General features: G+C 46.3%; 1 protein-coding gene across 1 annotated transcript in view; it reads right to left on the reverse strand.

The window, feature by feature from the left end:
• myo7aa (myosin VIIAa) overlaps positions 1–24,864 on the reverse strand; it is a 135,423-nt gene that overhangs the window by 94,981 nt on the left and 15,578 nt on the right. The window contains exons 4-11 of the mRNA XM_078222562.1: positions 19,861–20,045; positions 18,559–18,680; positions 16,381–16,523; positions 13,860–13,973; positions 10,822–10,975; positions 9,189–9,265; positions 6,210–6,329; positions 2,081–2,223 (exon numbers count right to left, since the gene is read on the reverse strand). Coding sequence (XP_078078688.1) covers positions 2,081–2,223; positions 6,210–6,329; positions 9,189–9,265; positions 10,822–10,975; positions 13,860–13,973; positions 16,381–16,523; positions 18,559–18,680; positions 19,861–20,045 — 1,058 coding nt within the window. The remainder of the gene's footprint in view (positions 1–2,080; positions 2,224–6,209; positions 6,330–9,188; positions 9,266–10,821; positions 10,976–13,859; positions 13,974–16,380; positions 16,524–18,558; positions 18,681–19,860; positions 20,046–24,864) is intronic.

Here is a 24,864-nt window from a genome sequence, read left to right on the forward strand (position 1 = left end):
GATACCTGGGAATACCATCAGCTGCAAGTTCGTCTAAGTGAGTGGGCGAGGATCTGGCAGATGGAGTACAATGTTGGTAAATGTGAGGTCATCCATTTTGTTAGGAATAACAGCAAAATGGACTATTATTTAAATAGTAAAAAATTGCAGCATGCTGCTGTGCAGAGGGACCTGGGTGTCCTTGTGCAAGAATCTCAAGGAGTTGGTTTGCAGGTGCAGCAGGTAATTAAGAAGGCAAATGGAATTTTGCCTTTCATTGCTAGAGGGATGGAGTTTAAAAACAGCGAGGTTATGTTGCAGCTGTATAAGGTGCTGGTGAGGCCACACCTGGAGTACGGTGTACAGTTTTGGTCTCCTTACTTGAGAAAGGATATACTGACACTGGAGGGGGTGCAGAGGAGATTCACTAGGTTGATTCCGGAGTTGAGAGGGTTGGCTTATGAGGAGAGACCGAGTAGACTGGGGCTATACTCACTGGAATTCAGAAGAATGAGGGGAGATCTTATAGAAACATAAGATTATGAAGGAAATAGATAAGATAGAAGCAGGGAAGTTGTTTCCACTGGCGGGTGAAACTAGAACTAGGGGGCATGGCCTGAAAATAAGGGGAAGCAGATTTAGGACTGAGTTGAGGAGGAACTTCTTCACCCAAAGGGTTGTGAATCTGTGGAATTCCCTGCCCAGTGAAGCAGTTGAGGCTACCTCATTGAATGTTTTTAAGGCAAGGACAGATACATTTTTGAACAGTAAAGGAATTAAGGGTTATGGTGAGTGGGCGGGTAAGTGGAGCTGAGTCCACGAAAAGATCAGCCATGATCTTATTGAATGGCGGAGCAGGCTCGAGGGGCCAGATGGCCGACTCCTGCTCCTAGTTCTTATATTCCCCTTCAAGTCCCTCATCTTCCTGACTTGGAAACATAGAAACGTAGAAACTAGAAGCAGGAGTAGGCCATTCAGCCCTTTGAGACTGCTCTGCCATTCATTTTGATCAGGGCTGATCATCAAATTCAATATCCTGATCCCCTCTGCCTTCCCCCCACTCATATCCCTCAATCTCTTTCGCCCCCAAGAGCTATATCTAATTTCTTCTTGAAATCAGACAATGTTTTGGCCTCAACTATTTTCTGTGGTAGTGAATTCCACACATTCACCACGTCCTGGGTGAGGAAATTTCTCCTCACCTCAGTTCTAAAAGGTTTACCCCTCATCCTCAAACTATGACCCCCTAGTTCTGGACTCCCCCACCATTGGGAACATTCTTTCTGAATCTACCACGTCAATGATAGTCACATCCTCCCTACAATAATCAATTCACTCGTTCACCAGGGCCACTGCAACTTTCAACCCCAATGAGACAGCTAGGATTAGAATTGTGCAAAGACACAATGGAGCAATGACTGGAGATGGAGCTGAGGTACAGACTAGCCACAATCTAATTGGTGGAACAGATTAGAGGAGCCGAATGACCTCCTTTTGTTCCTACGGTTGCAAGCAAACTGAATCCAATTGCCTGGGTTGGAGGGTATTAGCTATGAGGAGGGATTGGACAAACTTGATTTGTTTTCACTTGAACATCAGGGGCTGAGGGGCCAGCCTGATAGAAGTTCACAAAATTCTGAGAGGCACGGATAGAATGGATAGCCGGAATCTTTTTCCCAGGGTAGAAATGTCAATTACTCGGCAACATAGGTTTAAAGTAAAGGGAGAAAGTTTAAAGGAGGTGTGAGAGGCAAGTTTTTTTTTAAACACAAAGGGTGGTAAGTGCCTGGAATGCGCTGCCAGACGAGGTGGTAGAAGCAGATACAATAGTAATGCTCAAGAGACATCTTGACAGATACATGAATAGGCAGGTAAGAGGGGGATACGGACCGCAGAGAGGCCAAAGGTTTAGAAAGGTGTCATGCAGGCTTGGTGGGCGAAAGGGCCGGTTCCTGTTCTATACTGTTCTTATTCACTACAACCCAATATCCTATAAAACAAGCCATGAGCAGCTTGCACTGAATGCAATGAAAAGAGGAGCTCCTCAAAGTTGAGACGAATGTACAGAACCGCGTGGGACACTGCCCCCATCCCGTCTTACCTATTAACGTGGAAGTTTTCAAACCCAAAAATATCCAGTAGGCCGATCGACCTGCGCCACACCTTGGGCTCGCGGGACGGAGGTTTGTAAATAGCTGCGTTGATCTTCTCCACAATCCACACAAAGAGTCTCCCGTAGATACCCTTGATGATGAGCATAAGGGAGAGGCAGAGGGAGAAAAACACAGGGCCCACATCAGATAAAGACTAGATATAACCATTCTCTGCGCTCCAAATAATTCGGGTTTGCCCCCCGCTCACCCTTCACCCAGGTTTTCATCCCAAGTTCTCTGTCCCATAGAATCCCTACAATGCAGGAGGCCATTCGACCCATCGAGTCTACACCGACAACAATCCCACCCAGGCTCTATCCCCATAACCCCAAATATTTACCCCCCTAATCCCTCTAACCTGTGCATCCTGGGACACTAAGGGGCAACTTAGCATGGCCAATCAACCCAACACGCGCATTTTTGGATTGTGGGAGGAAACCGGAGCACCCGGAGGAAACTCACGCAGACATGGGGAGAACGTGCAGACTCCACACAGACAGTGACCCAAGCTGGGAATCCAACCCAGGTCCCTGGCACTGTGAGGCAGCAGTGCTAACTACTGTGCCACCCAATCTCTTCTGCTGATTCCAAGAATCTCTGCGAAAATAGCCGCACTCCTTCAACAAGAGGCAGATTGATCCCACAACCTCTCCGGTCTGGAAAGTTATTGTTTATTTATTAGTATCACAAGTAGGCTTACATTAACACTGCAATTAAGTTACCGTGAAAATCCCCTAATCGCCACACTCCGGCGCCTGTTCGGGTACACTGAGGGAGAATTTAGCACGGCCAATGCGCCCTAACCAGCACGTCTTTCACACTGTGGGAGGAAACCGGAGCATCCAAATATGTGTGGGTTGGGTTGATTGGCCATGATAAATTACCCCTTAGTGTCAGGGGGATTAGGAGGGTAAATATGTGGAGTTACGGGATAGGACCCGTGTGGGATTGTTGTCGGTGCAGACTCCGTGGGCCTAATGGCATCCTTCTGCGCTGTAGATTCTATGATTCACCCAAAGGAAATCCACGCAGACACGGGGAGAATGTGCAAACTCCACACAGACAGTGACCCAAGCCGGGAATCGAACCCGGGTCCCTGGCGCTGTGAGGCAGCAGTGCTAACCACTGTGCCACCCCATTTTGATTGCAATTTAATTTTCATGCTGGGCTTATCAAAATGCAGCTAACTGCTCATTTATAAGATCCTGGAGGGTGATGATGAGTAAGTGAGCTCACATTGGTGGTGGCTGCAATCTAAAAGCATAAAATAGTGATCGTAGAGGCCAAAACTGGGCCACTTGTACAGGCCCATGTATACTGACAAAATATAGGTCACATTTCTGAGGAGGTTTCTCCCGATTGTCCACTGTAACCTTGCTGCAAAATCCAGAGCAACGATATCATTCTCCACGTGTCTTCCCAAGTACAAGAGGCAAGTTGAGATGACCCCATAGAGCCTCTCCCAAGACTGCCGGGCTGTGAGGTTATCACTTCTGGTGTTTTTGTAAACAAAAAAGGGGATCGCATAAGTTACCAACAAAAGGCCCGTTTCTGCAAATGTATAAAGTCAATTCTTCTGGTTTCTATCCATCGTGTTTCTGTACATGATGGAGGTCAGATAAAGCTCCCTGAGAAAGAGGTGCGTGTGTCCTGTCAGGAACTGGGTCCCTTAAGAGCTTGCTGAGCAAAGCTGCAGGAACTACCAAACAGGCAATCCAGTTTGCATACAGCATTCAATTGGTCACTGATCATCAAAGAGGCTCACGGGGGTTATGGACAAAGAGCGAGGGGGTGAGGGGCAAACAGTTGGGCTAATTTGATCATTCTTTTAAAGCGTCGGCACAGAGAAGATGGGCTGAGTGGCCTCCATCCTGCGCTGTGTCATGGTGAGTATCTTGCCTATTTTTCTCCTTCAATATATTATTTTGTTTAAATAAATACAAACTGCAGTTTTAGCCTGTAGGGATCTGATGTGATGGAAAAACCAGTCGGATAACCTGATAATTCGGAGCCATTTTCTTGTTGGAGTTGGGAAAGGGGAGGGGTGTGCCAAGATTAGTATAATTGTTATAACTTGGCATGCTAATTTATGGAAAGGTGATAATAAACCATGCATATCTCTGTTTGTATGAAACTCAATCTAATCGCAAAAGTGACTATTTTAGATATTAATGCAAGCAAAAATATTCGAAAAAAGCCAAACTGTAATGTTACTGCAAGTGAGGAAGTGTTTTCTACATATCTGAATACACATTTAAAAATGTTAAAGCAGCTAACTCTGCTATCATTTCTCCTAACCATCTCCAACTCTCTTGTCAAAGTTTATTGTATATAAACAACGGGTGACATTTCTCTGCCCTTCCTGTTGGTAGTCTGCACGCTCTCTTTGCGTGGGTTTCCTCCAGGTGCTCCGGTTTCCTCCCACAGTCCGAAAGATGTGCTGGTTAGGTGCATTGGCCATGCTGAATTCACCCTCAGGTGTACCCGAACAGGCGCCAGAGTGTGGCGACTAGGGGGTTTTCACAGTAGCTTCATTGCAGTGTTAATGTAAGCCGACTTGTGACACTAATAAAATAAATTTTTAAACCAATGGTGATCCTGGCACCCACAGCGGGTTCCCCGGCAGCTGAATGGGCAAGACATACAAAACGGCGTAGACATCAGCGGGACTGGAAGATCACGTTGGCGGGGTGGGGTGGGGCGTTCTCTCTCTTCCAGCTCTTGGCTCCCACTTTTTCATGGCAGTAATGTGAATTTAGAGATAAACAGATAATTGGGGCATTGGTGGGAAGTCAAGTGGAATGGCCACACCTAGAGTATTGTGTGCAGTTTTGGTCTCCTTTTCTGAGGAAGGATGTTCTTGCTCTCAAGGGAGTGCAGCGAAGGTTTACCAGGCTGATTCCGGGGATGGCGGGACTGATGTAAGAGAAGAGATTGACTAGGTTAGGATTGTTTTCACTGGAGTTCAGCCGTTTTGTATGTCTTGCCCATTCAGCTGCCGGGGAACCCGCTGTGGGTGTCAGGATCACCATTGGTTTAAAAATTTATTTTATTAGTGTCACAAGTCGGCTTACACTGCAATGAAGCTACTGTGAAAACCCCCTAGTTGCCACACTCCGGCACCTGTTCGGGTACACCTGAGGGTGAATTCAGCATGGTCAATGCACCTAACCAGCACATCTTTCGGAATCTCATAGAGACTTATAAAATTCTAACAGGAATAGACAGGGTAGATGCAGGGAGGATATTCCCGATGGTGGGGGCATCCAGAACCAGGGGTCACAGTCTGAGGATTCGGGGTAGACCATTTAGGATGGAGATGAGGAGACATTTCTTCACCCAAAGAGTGGTGAGCCTGTGGAATTCATTACCACAGGAAGTAGTTGATGCCGAAACATTGAATGTATTCAAAGATGCGGCTGGATATAGCACTTGGATATAGCACTTGGGACAAAGGTTATGGGGAGAAAGCAGGATTAGGCTATTGAGTTGGATGATCAGCCATGATCGTGATGAATGGCGGAGTAGGCTCGAAGGGCCGAATGGCCTCCTCCTGCTCCTATGTTTCTATGAAGGGATAACGGAAAACTGAAATAAAAGCAGAAAATGTGCGGCAGGTCGGGCAGCAACTGCGGGGAGGAAATCAGAATTAGCGTTTCAGGTTTGCAATCTTCCAGCGCAATCTCTTTTCCCATTTTGCAAATGAGGCCTGTCCTAACATTCTTCGGTTTCTAATTTCAATTTTCCAGTGAGGTTTTATGGCCAACTTGATTGTACTGATGTGCTTTGACACACTGTTACCCTGGTCACAACAGAATACAAACAGGCTCTCCTGAATCAACGCTGACCCCCATGGCTGCCCTCACACTAACCAGGCTGAAAAAGGTTAAAGCAGCAATGCTGTCATGGAAGGATGGGCAGTTAAGCATTTGCTAAACTGACAGATACATTTACCCAGCAAGTTTCTAGCCTGCTTCTCATTCCTCTCTCCAGATAGAACCTCCCACCCTCCAAACAGAGAGCACGATTCGCAGAAAGAAAAATCTCTCTCAGATGCGCACGGAAGGGAACCCTCACCTTCACAAAAGCATCTCGAACGTCCAGAGCTTGGTCCATGTTAAGAGGGGTGGAGACCGTCTCCCCCCGGGTTATAATGGTTCGGCTGGTGAGGCAGTTCTGCAGGTCCAAACAGTCAACCTGAGGGAAGGAAGAAGATCGTCCGGAGGTTCAGAATGTGACCCTAATGGAGCTTTGCATCATTCGTTTTGCTGTTGAACTCAGAAACACAACCGAGATTCCAGGTGTCCCAAAACAATGACCCCGAGTGTTGGTGAAAGGCTAGTGCCGGTACACACATCAATTGAGCTTGAGGATGGAAAAGAACATTAAATAAAAAAGCGCAAGTTTAATTATAAAGAGTTTTCCACCATGGCTCAGTTGGTAGAACACTCGCCTCAGAATCCGAAGGTTCTGGCCTTGACTCCCATTCCACAGGCATTAGGCCCAATAACTAGTACAGTGGTTCCCAACCTTTTCAGTAACATGGCACCCTTCAATGAGACAGACAACTCCACGACACCCCCACTGTTTTTCAACTGAATTGATAGCTCATAAATGTCACCTTTACTATAACTATGATCTTGCTAGACTGGCATACAGGCCCAGTTTCCCCCATCTCTCTCCATTGGGCAGCCCCACCATCCTCGGAACAAACCTTTGTTACACACTCTGTGTGGCAATAATATTCTTTCGGAGGTGAGGGGACTAAAACTGCACTCAGTACTCCCAGTGCAGTTTAATTCACCAAAGATCCTTAGATAGCACCTTCCAAACCCATGACCACTTATATAAAGAAGGACAAGGGCAGCACATACATGGGGACACCACCACCTGCAAGTTCCCCTCCAAGCCACTCACCATCCTGACTTGGAAATATATCGCCGGTCCCTCGCAGTCGCTGGGTCAAAATCCTGGAATTCCCTCCCTAACGGCATTGTGGGTCAACCCACAGCGTGTGGACTGCAGCGATTCAAGAAGGCAGCTCACCACCACCTTCTCAAGGGGCAACTAGGGATGGGAATAAATGCTGATGTGGAGATGCCGACGTTGGACTGGGGTAAACACAGTAAGAAGTTTAACAACACCAGGTTAAAGTCCAACAGGTTTATTTGGTAGCAAAAGCCACACAAGCTTTCGGAGCTCCGACTTTAACCTGGTGTTGTTGAACTTCTTACAATAAATGCTGGCCAGCCAGTGATGCCCATGTCCCACGAATGAATTTAAAAAAATAAATAAAACCAAGCTCCTATACAATTTAAGCTCAACTTTGCTACTCCTGTACCAAATTCTCTAGCAATAATATCTAGCCGCATGGTGTCTGCGTGCACCATGGTTCTGCCGTGAATGATATCCCCACAGATTTACTCCTGACTCAAGCCATAAGTCCGTGGGCATTGGAGGGCAATTGGTATTGTGTGTGCCCATTGACCCTTGGCACTCACCTACCGCAATATTCTCGCAGCAGGCTGTGACACACTTGCCCGGTTCTTGTGGCACCTCAGTATGCCGCAGCACACCGGTTGGAGACCACTGACTTAGACTGACACTCCCAGCGCAGTACAGGGGGAGTGCCACGCTGGCAGAAGAGCTCACTTTTGATGGAGACAGTAAACGGAGGCCCGAGCATTCTCTCGGGTATGACCCAACAGGTCAATTCACCCAAGGCACAATTCACAGGAAAAGCTGGGCATCACCATCAGTGCTATGGTCAGTCTCACACTGCGAGCTAGGGCTGCGAACCGGCTGCTGGGGTTTGCTGAGGGGTGGGGGGAGAAAACGGGAAAGTTTGATTTTTTTCTTAACTCAGTGCCTCTCACAACATTACAATGTCCCAAAGCACTTTCCAGACAATGAATTAATTTTATAATATGGGAAATGCAGCCGCTTACTTGTACACAGCAAGCTCCCACAAAACACCAACGTGATAATCACAAAGTTCCTACAGTGTGGATGAGGCCATTCGGTCCATTGAGTCTGCACCAACTCTCTTATCCAGGCCCTAACCCCACCCTATCTCTGTAGCCCCACACATTTACTATGGCCAATCCACCTAACCAGCACATCTTGGGAAACTAATTAAGCATAATCAAGGACCCCACGCACCCCGGACATTCTCTCTTCCACCTTCTTCCGTCGGGAAAAAGATACAAAAGTCTGAGGTCACGTACCAACCGACTCAAGAACAGCTTCTTTCCTGCTGCCGTCAGACTTTTGAATGGACCTACCTTGCACTAAGTTGATCTTTCTCTACACCCTAGCTATGACTGTAACATTACATTCTGCACTCTCTCCTTTCCTTCTCTATGAACGGTATGCTTCGTCTATATAGCGCAAGAAACAGTACTTTTCACCGTATGTTAATACATGTGACAATAATAAATCAAATCAAACTAAGGGGCAATTTTGTATGGTCAATCCACCTAACCTACGCATCTCTGGTCACTAAGGGGCAATTTATTTAAAACAGCCAATCCGCCCCACCTGCAGCTGTTTTTGATGATGTTGGTTGATGTGACAGGCAGTCAGATTTAAAAATCACAGAGAAAATGACCAAAAAAAAAAAAATGCTGAATCATTGAATTATTTCACGCATCAGTTTCGCAACACATTAAACATCAGTTGGTCTGTAAACATGCTTGAACACAGGAGCAAATGAACCCGATTGGGTGAGTCTTCCTGAACCAGTGCAACTGGCAAAGTCTGGAACCGAGGGCACGGGCAGATCTGAGGCCAGAGAGGAAAATCGAGGCAAAGTGAATCATGAACCAAGGTTTAAAAAGATCATCTGAAACACAAGCTCCTTCACGTTTAGGTGCAAATCACTTGCATTGCAAATTCCCCGATCTGTTGGCAGTGGTTTGGTCAATTCTGCCTGGAATGTGCCAATGGAAGCAGGTTGCACTGACGGATTTGCTAGCAGTATGAAGCCACACGGGTCTTTGCGATGGTCGGACACAGACACGTCAATATGGTGGTGGAGTATTTAAACATATTCACCTCGAGGAGAACGGCAGCCGTCGTCAGTTGTGGGGAATACACGACCTCGCACGAATCCAGATTGTCATATACTCGAGCTAGAGGATCAGCAGGACAAACAAAAAGCAAATGATCTCAATTGCAATAAAACAGTGATTATCCTCGCCATTATATCAGGGCCAAAATACTGACATCGCTGCTGCATTCTAATTACAGGATATAAGCAGCACGAATCCCACTGACTACATCAGACACACATTATAGATGCACACACAGGTGCTCCGAGTGGGGGGCTAGAAGCTTCCCCCAACCCATGCAATCAGCTACTATTTCTGAACTGCAGGAACACCCACATCTCAGGGTTGGAAGGGGCACTGGGAACAAGTCAGGAGGGTGATGGAATACTCCCACTTGCCTGGATGAGTGCAGCTCCAACAAGGATCTGGACACCATCCGGGACAAAGCAGCCCACTTGATTGGCACCCCATCCACCACTTTCAACATTCACTCTCCCCACCACCGACACAGAGTGGCAGCCCCGTCTACAAGATGCACTGCAGGAACTCAGCAAGGCTCCTTCGACAGCACCTTCCAAACCCGCAACCATCAGAAGGACAAGGGCATCAGATGCATGGAAATATCACCAACTGCAAGTTTCCACCCAAGTCACCAAACATCCTGATTTGGAAATATATTGGCTGTTCCTTCACTGTCACTGGGTCAAAATCCTGGAACTCCCTCCCTAACAGCACTGTGGGTGTACCTACACTATATGGACTGCAGTGGTTCAAGAAGGCAGCCCACCACCATATTCAAGATGGCACACTGGTGTTGTCACTTGCCTAGTAATCCAGAGACCCAGAACAAGAACTGGGGACCCGGGTTTGAATCCCACCATGGCAGATGGTGAAATTTGAATTCAATAAAAATCTGGGATTAAAACTCTAATGATGATCATGAAACCATTGTTGTTAAAAAAAACCCATCTAGTTCACAATGTGGACTAAAGGATTAATGCCCTTTGGGGAAGGAAATCTGCCATACTTACCTGGTCTGGCCTACATGACCTCAGAAAGCGATGAGCAATATAAAGTGCTGGCCCAGCCAGGGGCACTCACGTCCCAGAAAATGAATAATAAAAAATCTCATCTCTGTTGTCCGTGACTGGGAGGGTGGGACAGGGAAAGAAGGGAAATTAGACTCTTAGGCAATGGATGAGCTCAGCCTAGACTTCCTGTGACACCTCTATAAATATCTCTCATAGAATCCCTATAGTCCAGGAAGCGGCCATTCGGCCCATCAAGCCTGCACTGACCACAATCCCACCCAGGCCCTATCCCCATAACCCATGCATTTTACCCTGACACATCAAGGGGCAATTTAGCATGGCCAATCAACCTAACCCGCGCATCTTTGGATTGTGGGAGGAAACTGGAGCACCCGGAGGAAACCCACGCAGACACGGGGAGAACGTGCAAACTCCACACAGACAGTGACCCAAGCCGGGAATCGCACCCAGGTCCTTGGCGCTGAGGGGCAGCAGTGCTAACCACTGTGCCACCCCTAAATCTTGTGAGCCGGGCAAGATGCCCCACCATTAATCTCATGTTTCCAGCTCTCCTTCCTTTGCAAAGCCGGTCATCTCCAGTCTTACGTTCATAAGCCAGGTTGCCCATGTGGAGAATTGCGGCCATCAGTTTGGAGATCTCCCAGTTCTCCGTGTCGGTGAACATGAGGACCTTCATTGCGGAGCGAATGTTGGCATACTCCTTGTTGTCATCACGGCCGTCACAGATCGTGCACTGCCCCTGCAACAAACAACGCAAACATGGCACCAACTGCGGGTAGACATGGGTGTACACAGGAGGAGTCAACAAAGTGAGGGGTCTTTGTCTACCAAGGTGGAAGAGGGGCACATAGGAACATGGGAGTTCAGAGTGGGAGTCGGCAATTCAGCCCTTTGAGCCCGCTCCGCCACTAACATGATCATGGCTGGCCTCATCCTAGTCTCAACTCCACTTTCCTGCCAGCTCCCCATAGCCCTTTATTCCGCTTTTCAGCAGAAACATTCCAGGATCTGTTGACTCAGTAGGGGAAATCTGTTGTCTATATGGCAGCACGGTAACACAGTGGTTAGCATTGCTGCCTCAGTGCCAGGGACTCAGGTTAGAGTCCCGGCTTGGGTCACTGTCTGTGTGGAGTTTGCACATTCTCCCCATGTCCGTGTGGGTTTCCTCCGGGTGCTCTGGTTTCCTCCCACAATCCGAAAGACGTGCTGGTGAGGTGAATTGGCCGTGCTAAATTTTCTCTCCGTGTATCCAAACAGGCGCCGGAGTGTGGCGACTAGGGGATTTTCACAGTAACTTCATTGCAGTGTTAATGTAAGCCGACTAGTGACTCATAAATAAACTTAACTTATACCTTGTTAATCACATTGTTAAGGTCCAATAGCAATTGCTTTGTTAAATGACAATGATATTGTTAAGGCAATTGCCTCGTTAAAACGAGTGATGGAGACCTTCCATGTTTAATTTGAATTTTGTACGTTTCCTTTGAAATTTCCGTCTGTATTTTTCATTGCAGTGTCCCTTTAAAGGGGTTGGCCCTTCATCTCGTCCCTGATTTGTTAACTGTTCTCCTCTAAGGAGTATAGATTGGGAAAATGGGAATATTGAGGGGAGGAGGAACTGGGAGAGTCTGCGATCTTAAAGTAAAGTTTATTTATTAGTCACAAGTAAGGCTTATGTTAACACTGCAATGAGGTTACTGTGAAAATCCCCTAGTCGTCACACTCCAACACCTGGTTTGGTCAATGCACCTAACCAGCATGTCTCTCTGACTGTGAGAGGAAACCAGAGCACTCGGAGGAAACCCACGCAGACATGGGGAGAATGTGCAAACTCCACACAGACAGTGACCCAAGGAGGGAATTGAACCCAGGTCCTTGATGCTGTGAGGCAGCAGTGCTAACCAAAAGTCTGACAGCAGCAGGGAAGAAGCTGTTCTTGAGTCGGTTGGTACGTGTCCTCAGACTTTTGTATCTTTTTCCCGACGGAAGAAGGTGGAAGAGAGAATGTCCGAGGTGCGTGGGGTCCTTAATTATGCTGGCTGCTTTGCCGAGGCAGCGGGAAGTGTAGACAGAGTCAATGGATGGGAGACCGGTTTGCGTGATGGACTGGGCTACATTCACGACCTTTTGTAGTTTCTTGTGGTCTTGGGCAGAGCAGGGGCCATACTTGAATTTTCCTACCTGGATTTCTGCTGAATCGTGGACCCAACAATAAAGCAGACAGGACTCGAAGCCAGAAGTCCTACCCAGTGTCCAGAACCTATTTTCACCAATAGCAAAATGGGCTTGGGGCGTGATTCGCACAGAGGGAAAACTGAAATCAGCAGGGCAACTAGCGTACTGTTGAAATAGACCCTTTCTCACTGTACCAAGGGCCTTAAAAATTCATATCTCACACACTGTAGATCAAGATTAGTTATAAATGTTCTTGAAGATCTAAGATGCTCTATAAATCCCCAGCCCCTTTTAAATAAGCTGCTTGTGTCTGCAAATTGAGAAATGTCTGCTCTAGATTTTAGAATAGCTGTTTGTTGACGTTACCCCAAATGCTGCCATTATGTTATTAATACTTGGCTGCTTTCCATAACCTATTATCTTAGTAGGGGCCCCCACGTGCTTCTTGAGCGACTACTAGCTCAAATGATTTAGAAATTTGATTATGATTTCAGCCTGTTTTGATAAGAGATTAAGTACTCCAGGGGATTTAATTGTTTTGAATAGGCTTTCTTGAATGGAAGTGCATACTATAATTGTAACAGGTGGATTAAAAGATCCCACGGCACCGTTTCAAAGAGCAGGGGAGTTATCCTCCATCTCCTGGCTTAATTTTCATCCTTCAGCCAACTTCAGTGGAACAGTTCAACTGGGTCATTATCATGTTGCTGCTTGTGGGATCGTGCTGTACACAGATTGGCAGCTACACTTCCTACATTACGGCAGTGACTAAAGTCCATTTGTTGCAAATTGTTTTGGGCCATCCCCAAATTGCCAGAGGCATTCCACGTAAATACAACACCTTCTGCAAATCCATAAACACTTTCCGTGCTCACTCCTGCTGCCCCTCAGGATTCATGCATGGAACATAAAGTTAAAGTTTATTTGTCACAAGTAGGCTTACATGAACACTGCAATGAGGTTACTATGACAATTTCCTATTCGCCACACTCCGGCACCTGTTCAGGTACATGGAGGGAGAATTTAGCACGGCCAATGCACCTAACCAGCATGTCTTTCAGACCGAGAGGAGAAACTAGAGCACTTGGAGGAAACCCACACAGACACGGGGAGAACGTGCAAACTCCACACAGACAGTGACCCAAGCCAGGAACCGAACCCAGGTCCCTGGCGCTGTGAGGCAGCAGTGCTAACCACTGTGCCACCGTGCCACCCCATATGTCACAGTTTCCAGTTCATAGAATCCCTACAGTGCAAGAGGCGGCCATTTGGCCCATTGAGTCTGCACCAACCACAAGCCCACCCAGGCCCTATCCCCATAACCCCATGCATTTATCCTAGCTAGTCCCCCTGATACTGAGGGGCAATTTAGTATGGCCAATCCACCTAACCTTCCAACAACTTCCCTCTGATCCCCTCCTAAATCCAATCAGTCCTTTGGGTCTCACCATCGTTAAGTAGGTAAAATCCGTGGCTTTGCCCAAGCCCAGTGCTTTTTTCTGGTCGAGGCTCATTCCTATCAGCATACAGTAGAAGATGTGATAGTTCCTCTCTCCATCAGCCTGCAAGGACATGAAAAAAAAAGAATCATATGTGAGGAGGATATAAAATTAATGGAACAGCAAATCAAATTGTAGATATTCACTGGAAGAAATGACATTTTGCCAAAGCTTTGCATCTGGACTCATCAGAACACTTCACAAGAATATCAATGATTGGGGGGAAAACTATTTACGCTGCAGAGAATGGGTCATCATTGGAGGGGAATTTGGACCCACAGCCTTCACCAACCATTCCATCAGACTGTCACTGTCCTACATTTCTCAGAGCTTTGCGCACTTGTGCCTGCTCTATTATTATAATCCAAGTATTCAAAACAGCAATTTTGATTAAAAAGATTCATATTGAACGGACTTTCGAAAGCAAATATATTTTCTGATACATTGAAAGGATTTGTGCCTTCTGGATGCTAACTCAATAGTAACTCTTGTCGATTCCCACTTAGTTCATCATTTAGTTTCGTATTGCTAATCTTGAAGGCGGCACGGCGGCACAGTGGTTAACACTGCTGACTCACATCGCTAGGGACCTGGTTCAATTCCTGGCTTGGGAATCTGTGTGGAGTCTGCACATTCTCCTCGTGTCTGCATGGGTTTCCTCCGGGTGCTCCGGTTTCCTCCCACAGTCCAAAGATGTGCGGGTTAGGTTGATTGGCCGTGCTAAAATTGTCCCTTAGTGTCCTGAGATGCTTAGGTTAGAGGGATTAGTGGGTAAAATATGTCAGGATATGGGAGTAGGACCCGGGTGGGATTGTGGTCGGTGCAGACTCGATGGGCCAAATGGCCTCTTTCTGTACTGTAGGGTTTCTATGATTCTTATCTGGTCTGTCCTACATGTGACTCCAGAGCCACAGCAATGTGGTTGACTCTTAACTGCCCTCTGAAATGGCCGAGCGGGCACTCAATTCAAGGGCAATTAGGGATGGGCAACAAACGCTGGCATTGCCAGCGAAGCCCACACCCCATAAAAGAATCAATAACATGAACGGGGAGCTATCACTGGCTAGGAGTAAAGTTGATGTTCTTCATTTCTCAACCCTTTAAATCTCGAATTGTTTTCTGAAACCATTTCTAGTTCTTTCATTTTCAAATCTATGCCTGTTCCAAATTTGCAGTCGTAGATACAAAGAAATTAATCTCATCGCAACATATTCAGTAAGTTATCAATTCATTTTCTGCCAGTTCTTCTGACCCGTGAATTGTGTAGTGCGAGTGTTTTTTCTAAACGAGTCTTACACCCCTTCATAAAACCTGGAAATGGTCAGCACAGATGAGAGAAAATTAAAACTGTTCATTTAAACAAAAAGCAATTCCTATTCCTCCTTCTGCAAAAGTGCAAGAAGAAAACCAAATCTTTTGTAAAGAGTCAAGATTCTTCTACCCAAATGTTTCTTTCATTAACATGTTAAATCGGGGAGGCGATGGCCTCGTGGTATTATCCTACCTGATGAAGGAGCAGCGCTCCGAAAGGTTGTGCTACCAAATAAACCTGTTGGACTTTAACCTGGTGTTGAGACTTCTTCCAGTGGTATTAGCGCCAGACTATTAATCTCAGCTAATGGTCTGGGGACCCAGGTTCAAATCCCACCACGGCAGATGATGGAATTTGAATTCATAGAAACATAGAAAAACTACAGCACAAAACAGGTCCTTCGGCCCCACAAGTTGTGCCGAACATATCCCTACCTTCAAGGCCTACCTATAACCCTCCATCCTATTAAGTCCCATGTACTCATCCAGGAGTCTCTTAAAAGTCCCTATTGAGTTTGCCTCCACCACCACTGACGGCAGCCGATTCCACTCGCCCACCACCCCCTGTGTGAAAAACTTCCCCCTAACATTTCCCCTGTACCTACCCCCCAGCACCTTAAACCTGTGTCCTCTCGTAGCAGCCATTTCCACCCTGGGAAAAAGCCTCCGAGAGTCCACCCGATCTATGCCTCTCAACATCTTATATACCTCTATTAGGTCTCCTCTCATCCTACGTCTCTCCAAGGAGAAAAGACCGAGCTCCCTCAGCCTATCCTCATAAGGCATGCCATTCAATCCAGGCAACATCCTTGTAAATCTCCTCTGCACCCTTTCAATCTTTTCCACATCCTTCCTATAGTGAGGCGACCAGAACTGAGCACAGTACTCCAAGTGGGAATTCAATAAAAGTCTGGAATTAAGAATGTACTGATGACCGTGAAACCATTGTCGATTGTTGGGAAAAAACACATCTGGTTCACTAATGTTCTTTAGGGAAGGAAATCTGCTGTCTTTAGCCGATCTGGTCTACATGTGACTCCAGAGCCACAGCAATGTGGTTGACTCTCAACTGCTCTCTGAGGGTAACTAGGGATGGGCAATAAATGCTGGCCAGCCAGTGACGCCCATGTCCCACGAATGAGTTTTTAAAAAAAATTACCTGTCGACAGACGCGAGATTTCTCCAGTAGATATTGTTCAATCTTGGCTCCTTCGATAGCCCCTCGTTTGTTAAAGTGAATGTCGATGTATTTCCCAAAGCGACTGGAATTATCATTCCGGATTGTTTTGGCATTCCCAAATGCTGAGGAAAAATGAAAATGCAAGGTAGATGGGTCACAACATTGCAATAATCCACTCGAGACAACAGGGTGGATTGCAACAGAGTGCAACACACACCGACAATAGATTTCCTCAATTTGGGAGGACAGAAGATTGAGGATTGTTTCCTTGTTCATTCTGGAAATGTTACCCTGCTCTTCCATTTATCCGTGCCAGGAAAAGGAGGAATTAACATCTTCCTTTTGTTAATATCACTGTCATGTTTCTCATATTCTGGGAGAATATGGCTGGGAGGTGCAACTGGTGTAAATCAGATAAAGACAGATTGTAAAGGTCAAGACATCAGTAAGGAGTGGTTTTGACATGTTAATGAACTAAGAGGGACATCAATAAGATTTAAATAAGGCAACAAAGTAAGAGTTGAAGTGGGTTGTTTTAGCTAAAAGGGGAACATATAAAAAAAAGTTTACTTATTAGTAACACAAGTAGGCTTACATTAACGTTGCAATGAAGTTATTGTGAAAATCCCCTAGTCACCACACTCTGGCGCCTATTCGGGTACACTGAGGGAGAATTTAGCATGGTCAATGCACCAAACCCGCACGCCTTTTGGACTGTGGGAGGAAACCGGAGTACCCGGAGTAAACCCATGCAGACACGGGGAGAACGTGCAAACTCCACACAGACAGTGACCCAAGCCGGGAATCAAACTCGGGTCCCTCGCGCTGTGAGACAGCAGTGCTAACCATTGTGGCACAAGTTACAACACCAAGTAAATGAGGCAAAGATAGGGCAAGTTTACTTTTTAAAACATAGAAGCTATAAAGTAAAGGAGTTTGATCAGTTCTGGGAAAAGGGGAAGAACACATTTAAGAAAACAGTGCCAAATGCCATTCACCCATCATCCCTGGACTGATCGCTGTTGGTTCCTGGTCCATCCAGAGTTTCAAGATCCCTCCACGTCCTCACCTTGTCCCAGCTCCATAATCTCCTCCAGCCCCGCAACTCTGTCCTCCTTCAATTCTGGCCTTTTGCGCATGCAGATTAACTTTGCTCCAGTGGTCTTGCCTTCAGCTCACTGGGCCCCAAGCTCTGGAATTCACATCTAAACATTTCCATTTCTTTACTTTCCTCTTCTTAAAACCTGCCTCAGTGTCCACAGCTTTGGTCACCTATCCTAATATCGCCTCACATAGCTGGTTTGTTTACTATGCTTCAGGTGATCTGGAAATGCAGGGTGTTATTGAACTCACAGGAAGACAGAATATAAGAGGAGGTGATAGCCTAGTGGTATTATCGCTAGATTATTAATCCAGAAACTCAGCTAATTTTCTGGGGACCCGGGTTCGAATCCCGCCACGACAGATGGTGGGATTTGAATTCAATAAAAAATATCTGGAATTAAGAATCTACTGATGACCACGAAACTATTGTCGATTATTGGAAAACCTCACTAATGCCCTTTAGGGAAGGAAATCTGCCGTCCTTACCCGGTCTGGCCTACATGTGACACCAAAGACACAGCAATGTGGTTGACTCTCAACTGCCCTCCAAGGGCAACTAGGGATGGGCAATAAATGTTGGCCGGCCAGTGATGTCCCATGTCAAACAAATGAATAAAAAGGAACTATCAAAAGTAGAAATTAAATCAAGTACATGGACACACATTGTGGACAAATTTACTTTCTGTGCATCCAGCCCTAGTGCTGAGGTCTCTGGTGGATATAAAATGGCTCACAGCTCAGGAACTCAACTCAAGGTTAGCACAATAGTTAGCATTACTGCCTCAGTGCCAGGGACCCGGGCTCGATTCCCGACTTGGGTCACTGTCTGTGCGGAGTCTGCACGTTCTCCCCGTGTCTGCGTGGGTTTCCTCCGGTTTCCTCCCACAGTCTGAAAGACGTGCTGGTTAGATGCATTGGCCATGCTAAATTCTCCCTCAGTGTACCCGAACAGGCGTCGGAGTGTGGCGACTAGGGGATTTTCACAGTAACTTCATTGAAGTGTTAATGTAAGCCTATTTGTGACACTAATAAACAAACTTTTACTTCGCTCACCTTCCAGAATGGGGTTTGCCTCAAGGACTTGCTGTTCAATCCAGGAGTGCTGGCCACTAATAGCTGCCAAGAACTGTAGGATGAGTTTTGTGCTCTCAGTTTTCCCAGCACCAGACTCTCCACTAAAGGACAAAAAAACAACACATAAAAATACACTGGTTCTATCGGTGGCCAAATCATGGCCCTTTAGCCAGTCTTGGGTAAGGGGTTCACAAGTTCAGATTCCTTAACAAGGTCTGTGCAAAAGTAAACAAGAAGTGAAGGCTGATGGAAGGTGCTCACAACGCACCTATACCTTTTACACATCAGTAGATATTGTCATGAACCATGTGGGTATTATCTGTGAGGGTGTCTCAACCAAAACACTGGTTCATGGTGGTGTATAGTTTTGTTTTTGAAATGGTGCGAGGAGCCACGGGAAACCCCCAAATGAGAATAACTAACCCAGTCATCATGTAGCAAAGACTATTTATTAAACTAAAGAAAAAGGCAAATACACACGACTTGGCCAGTAACACTCTTAAGACAATAAAATACATGAACAGACACAAACAGTTAATATAGAAATGTTTTCAAGATATATATCTGCAATCTCTGAAATCAAGACTTTGCCATTCCCAAGCAACATCCAAATTAAATATATCCAAGAGTCAAACCCAGGTTATAGTTACCACACAATACAAGACTAAGGAAATTTGGCATGTCCACTATGATTCTCAGCAACATTTACAGATGCACCATAGTAAGCATTCTTTCTGGTTGTATCACAGCTTGGTATGGCTCCTGCTCTGCCCAAGACCGCAACAAACTACAAAGGGTCATGAATGAAGCCCAGTCCATTACTCAAACCAGCCTCCCATCCATTGACTTTGTCTACACTTCCCGTTGCCTCGGAAAAGCAGCCAGCATAATTAAGGACCCCAAGCACCCCGGACATTCTCTCTTCCACCTTCTTCCGTCAGGAAGAAGATACAAAAATCTGAGGTCACGCACCAACTGACTCAAGAACAGCTTCTTCCCTGCTGCTGTCAGACTTTTGAATGGACCTACCTCGCATTAAGTTGATCTTTCTCTACACCCTAGTTATGACTGTAACACTACATTCTGCACTCTCTCCTGTCCTTCTCTATGAACGGTATGCAATAATAAATCAAATCAACTCTGCTTCTCTCTCCACAGAAACTGCCAAACCCACTGAATATTTCCAGTATCCACGCGACATATTCTGTGCTTGATAAAGTAAGAATTGGCTCTTGCGCAAAAGCCACCATGAGAATTCGCCCCCGTGCGATCTCGACTCACCTGATTATACAGCACTGGTCTTTGTTATTGCGTTGCATGTTGAAGTAGCAGTTATCAGCGATGGCAAAGATGTGAGGCGGCATTTCCCCAATCTTCCGGTTTGTGTAATACCGGATTTGTTCGGCCGTGTAGATTGGCAGCAGCTGGTAGGGGTTCACCGCAACCAGGATGGAGCCGGTGTAGGTCTGAAAGGAGGGACATTATCGCAGCGTGAGCAAGCCTCCTAACTCAAGCCCAGATACAGCTATATGGAAAAGAAAAATATACAATCCTATTCGCTGCTTGGCACAACCATCAAAAACAAAAAGGAAAGTGAATGGACAAATCAAACCCCTGCTATAAGACCATAAGAAATAGGAACAGGAATAGGCTTTTAGGCCCCTTGAGCCTGCTCCACCAATCAATAGGATCGTGGTTGATCCGACATTCCCCACATCCACTTTCCTGCCCTTTCCCAGTAATTCACAGGCACCCTAGTAAAGGAAGATAGCGATTTACCAGGTGGCACAGTGCAGAGGTTCTGCTTCCCAAGGGGATGTCAGGTATCTGCCCTAAACCCTGCCACACTCACTCCTCCTGTACAGAATCCCCCTTCATCCCAGGACAATCAGCTATTCATGTTATGTTGGCAATAGCAATCGATTTTACAGAGAAATGAGCCATTCGTAGAGGTTTACAGCATGGAAACAGGCCCTTCGGCCCAACTTGTCCATGCCGCCCTTTGTTTTTAAAGAAACTAAGCTAGTTCCAATTGCCCGCGTTTGGCTCATATTCCTCGATAGCCTGTGAGAAAAAATTGCCCCTCTGGACCCTTTTGTACCTTTCCCCTACCCTTCATTATTCTATAGACCTCTATAAGATCACTCCCAAGTCTCCTACACTCCAGGGAAAAAAAGTCCCAGTCTATCCAGCCTCTCCTTAACTCAAACCATCAAGTCCCAGTAGTACCTAAGTAAATCTTTTCTGCATTCTTTCTAGTTTAATAATACCCTTTTTATAATAGGGTGACCAGAACTGTACACAGTATTCCAAGTGTGGTCTTACCAATATCTTGTACAACTTCAACAAGACGTCCCAATTCAATATTCTAACCAATGAAACCAAGCACATGCCGAATGCCTTCTTCACCACTCTGTCCACCTGTGACTCCACTTTCAAGGAGCTATGAACCTGTACCTCTAGATCTCTTTGTTCTGTAACTCTCCCCAACGCCCTACCATTAACTGAGTAAGTCCTGCCCTGGTTCAATCTACCAAAATGCATCATCTCGCATTTATCTAAATTAAACTCCATCTGCCATTCAACGGCCCACTGGCCCAATTGATCAAGATCCCATTGCAATCAGAGTTAACCTTCTTCACTGTCCACTATGCCACCAATCTTGGTGTCATGTGCAAACTTACTAACCTTGCCTCCTAAATTCTCATTCAAATCGTTAATATAAACAAATAACAATGGACCCAGCACCGATCCCCAAGGCACACTGCTGGTCACAAGCGTTCAGTTTGAAAAACAGCCCTCTACAACCACACTCTGGCTCTGTCATCAAGCCAATTTTGTATCCAATTGGCTATCTCACCCTGGATCCCGTGAGATTTAACCTTATGCAACAAGCCACCATGTGGTACCCTGTCAAAGGCCTTGCTAAAGTCGATGTTGCCCATCCCTAACGTTGCCCTCACCTACCTTCTTGGTTACCCCTTCAAAAAACATTTGGCCCAACCCTTCCACATCTATTTTGGTCAGCATGACTCTCCATTCCCCTCTCCCGGCATGTGCTAATCTAACCTCTCCTTAAGTGCGTCTGTATTTCTCTCAGCTACTCCCCATGGCAGCGAGTTCCACATTCTCACCACTCCCTGGGAAAATATGTTGCTTTTAATTTGATTTCTTGGACACTGCCTTATAATCGATGGCCTCCAACTTTCCCTCTTCCCCACAGGAGGGAAACATGCGTTGACTCAATAAAAGTCCTTCGTAATGTTAAAGACTTCTCGAAGGTCACCCCTCAGCTTCACGATTCAAAAGAAAGCAGACACAGCCTGTTCATCCCCTCAATTCTGCTGCCAAATTTCTAAAGCTATTTTGCATCCTCTCCAGTGTCTCCATATCTTTTTCTGACATGGTGACTAGAATTGTACATAGTACATTAGGTACAGTTGGGGAGATGGCAGTGTGGTAATGTCACTGGACTGGTAACCCGGGGGCCCAGGCTAATGCTCTGGGGGACAGGAGTTCAAATCCCATGATGGCAGCTGGTAGAATTTAAATTCCATTAATAAAATCATAAAGCTAGTCTCAGTAATGTTGAGCATGAAACCATCACCAATCATTCCAAAAAATCCCACTAATGTCCTTTAGGGAAGGAAATCTGCCGTCCTTACCCGGTCTGGCCTACATGTGACTCCAGTGCCACAGCAATGTGGTTGACTCTCAACTGCCCTCTGAAATGGCCGAGCGAGACACTCAGTTCAAGGGCAATTAGGGATGGGCAACAAATACTGACCCAGCCAGCATCGCCCATGTCTCATGAAATAATAAGGTTGCAACCAGATCAGCCATGATCCTATTGAATGGCGGAACAGGCTTAAGGGGCCGAGTGGCCTATCCTGCTCCTAATTCATATGTTCACAACAAAATAATAAAGGATAAAGACTACATTTTAAAGTTTAAGTTTATTTATTAGTGTCACACGTAGACATTAACACTGCAATGAAGTTACTGTGAAAACCCCCTAGTTGCCACACTCCGGCGCCTGTTCGGGTACACTGAGGGAGAATTTAGCATGGCCAATGTACCTAACCAGCACGTCTTTCAAACTGTGGGAGGAAACCGGAGCACCCAGAGGAAACCCACGCAGACACGGGGAGAACGTGCAGACGCCGCACAAGCTGGGAATCGAATCCAGGTCCCTGGCGCTGTGAGGCAGCAGTGCTAACCACTGTGCCACCCATTTGATACAAGGTTAACAAAACCTCCCTACTTTCCAATTCTATTAAGAAATAAACCTTTGTACATTGTTCATTTTTATCATGGTTTATTTTCCTGCTGCCATTTGCAAATATTAAACCTCCTAATTGTTCTGACCAGATAGAATCCCTACAGTGCAAAAGGAGGCCATTCGGCCCATCGAGTTTGCACTGATTCTCCAAAAGAGCATCTTACCCAGCCACCACCACCCCCCCCCCCCCCCCCCCCCCCGCCACCCCACCCGACCCTATCCCCATTATCCCACACATTTACCATGACTAACTCATCTAACCTACACATCTTTTGACACTAAGGAGCAATTTAGCATGGCCAATCAACCTAACCTGCACATCTTTGGACTGGAGGAGGAAACCAGAGCACCCAGTGGAAACCCACGCAGACATGGGGAGAATGTGCAAACTCCGCACAGACAGTCACCCGAGGCCGGAATTGAATCAGAGTCCCTGGCGCTGAGAGATAGCAGTGCTAACCATTGTGCCACCGTGCCACCCAAATCCGACTCCTCCCTCACCCCCAGCTCTGCACAAAAGGCTTTAGTTACATATCGTAGTCATTCCACACTCTGACAATTAAACAGAGTTGGGGATACAGAGGGTGGGATCGGTTAGAAGCCAGCAACAGAACCTTCACCCGTGATCCTTCTTCACCCCCTCTAACCCACCACACTCATACCCACCCGAATCTTTCTAATCACATCCTGCATAGCTGCTTGGGATCTGCATCTCCTCTGTGCCCTGAACTGTTTCCAGTGTTAAAAGGTGCCAAGTTTCGGCAAGAACGCTGAGGTCTTCATAGAATCCCTACAGTGCTGTGAGGCAGCAGTGCTAACCACTGTGCCACCGTGTCGCTCCCCCCCAATAAAACATTGCAACATCAAGGCCATTCTGTCCACCGTCACTGTGCCAGCCCTTTGAAGGAACTGTCTAAATCGGAGTAGTGTGGTCAGATTATCTCACAACACCTTGTGTAAATCCCAAGGACATGGAGTGATCTGTACAGAGCAGAAACATTACCAAAATACCCAAAACTCAAAAAAAAATGGTCAGGTCGTAAAACTAGTGAACGCAAGTTTGTCAAATGTCTCTCCAAGCTCCAAGAACACCGAATGTTGCCCGACAGTGAAACAGGACACCGATAGCAGAGGCATGAATTGAATTACACAGCATCAGGATGAAGTAACTTATAGAATGAAAATGGTTACACGATACACCAGTGACAAGTTTAAAAAAGGTGCTCTTAATGAGATGGGAAACCCAATATTGATTATTAGCCATGCAGAGTGCAGCCTTTAGGAACAGACGCGATGGGAGTTAAGTGTTTCATCGGCTCCTGATACTTAACCTTCAGCGTTAGGTGATTGTTCGGGTGCAGTACTTACCCTCCCTCCACAGTTTGTCTGTAGAAAAAGTAGGCAATGGATTAAAAGCAAATGATAGGATAGTTAGAGAAAGGAGCAATTTTACATTTCTGTCGTGTCTTTCGCGACTTCAGGATACCCCAAAGCACTTCATCGCCAATGAAGGTCTTCTGAAGTCTCATAATGTAGGAGGATGCACAAAGGTTCAAAGTCTCACTCGCAGAGTTTATACCTTGTGGTTACAAGACATAAATCGTGACCCAAAGTAAAAACATTTCCTGCACACCATCCCTCCCAATGCCTCCCCCCTCCCCCCCCAAACACCCATTTGTTACTGCAATTCCACAAGAACCACTGGAACTAGAAGATCAACAGGAGGATGGAGTGACGCCCATCTTCATAGAATCCCTACAGTGCAGAGGGAGGCCATTCAGCCCCATCAAGTCTGCATCGACAACAATCCCACCCAGGCCCTATCCCCAAAATCCCACATACTTACCCTGTTAATCCCTCTAATATACACATCCCTGGACACTAAGGGGCAATTTAGCATGGCCAATCCACCGAACCTGCTGCACATCTTTGGACTATGGGAGGAAACCGGAGGAAACCCACGCAAACATGGGGAGAACGTGCAGACTCCGCACAGGCAGTGA

Source organism: Mustelus asterias, chromosome 10 (genome assembly GCF_964213995.1).
Source record: "Mustelus asterias chromosome 10, sMusAst1.hap1.1, whole genome shotgun sequence".
Lineage (NCBI taxonomy): Eukaryota > Metazoa > Chordata > Chondrichthyes > Carcharhiniformes > Triakidae > Mustelus > Mustelus asterias.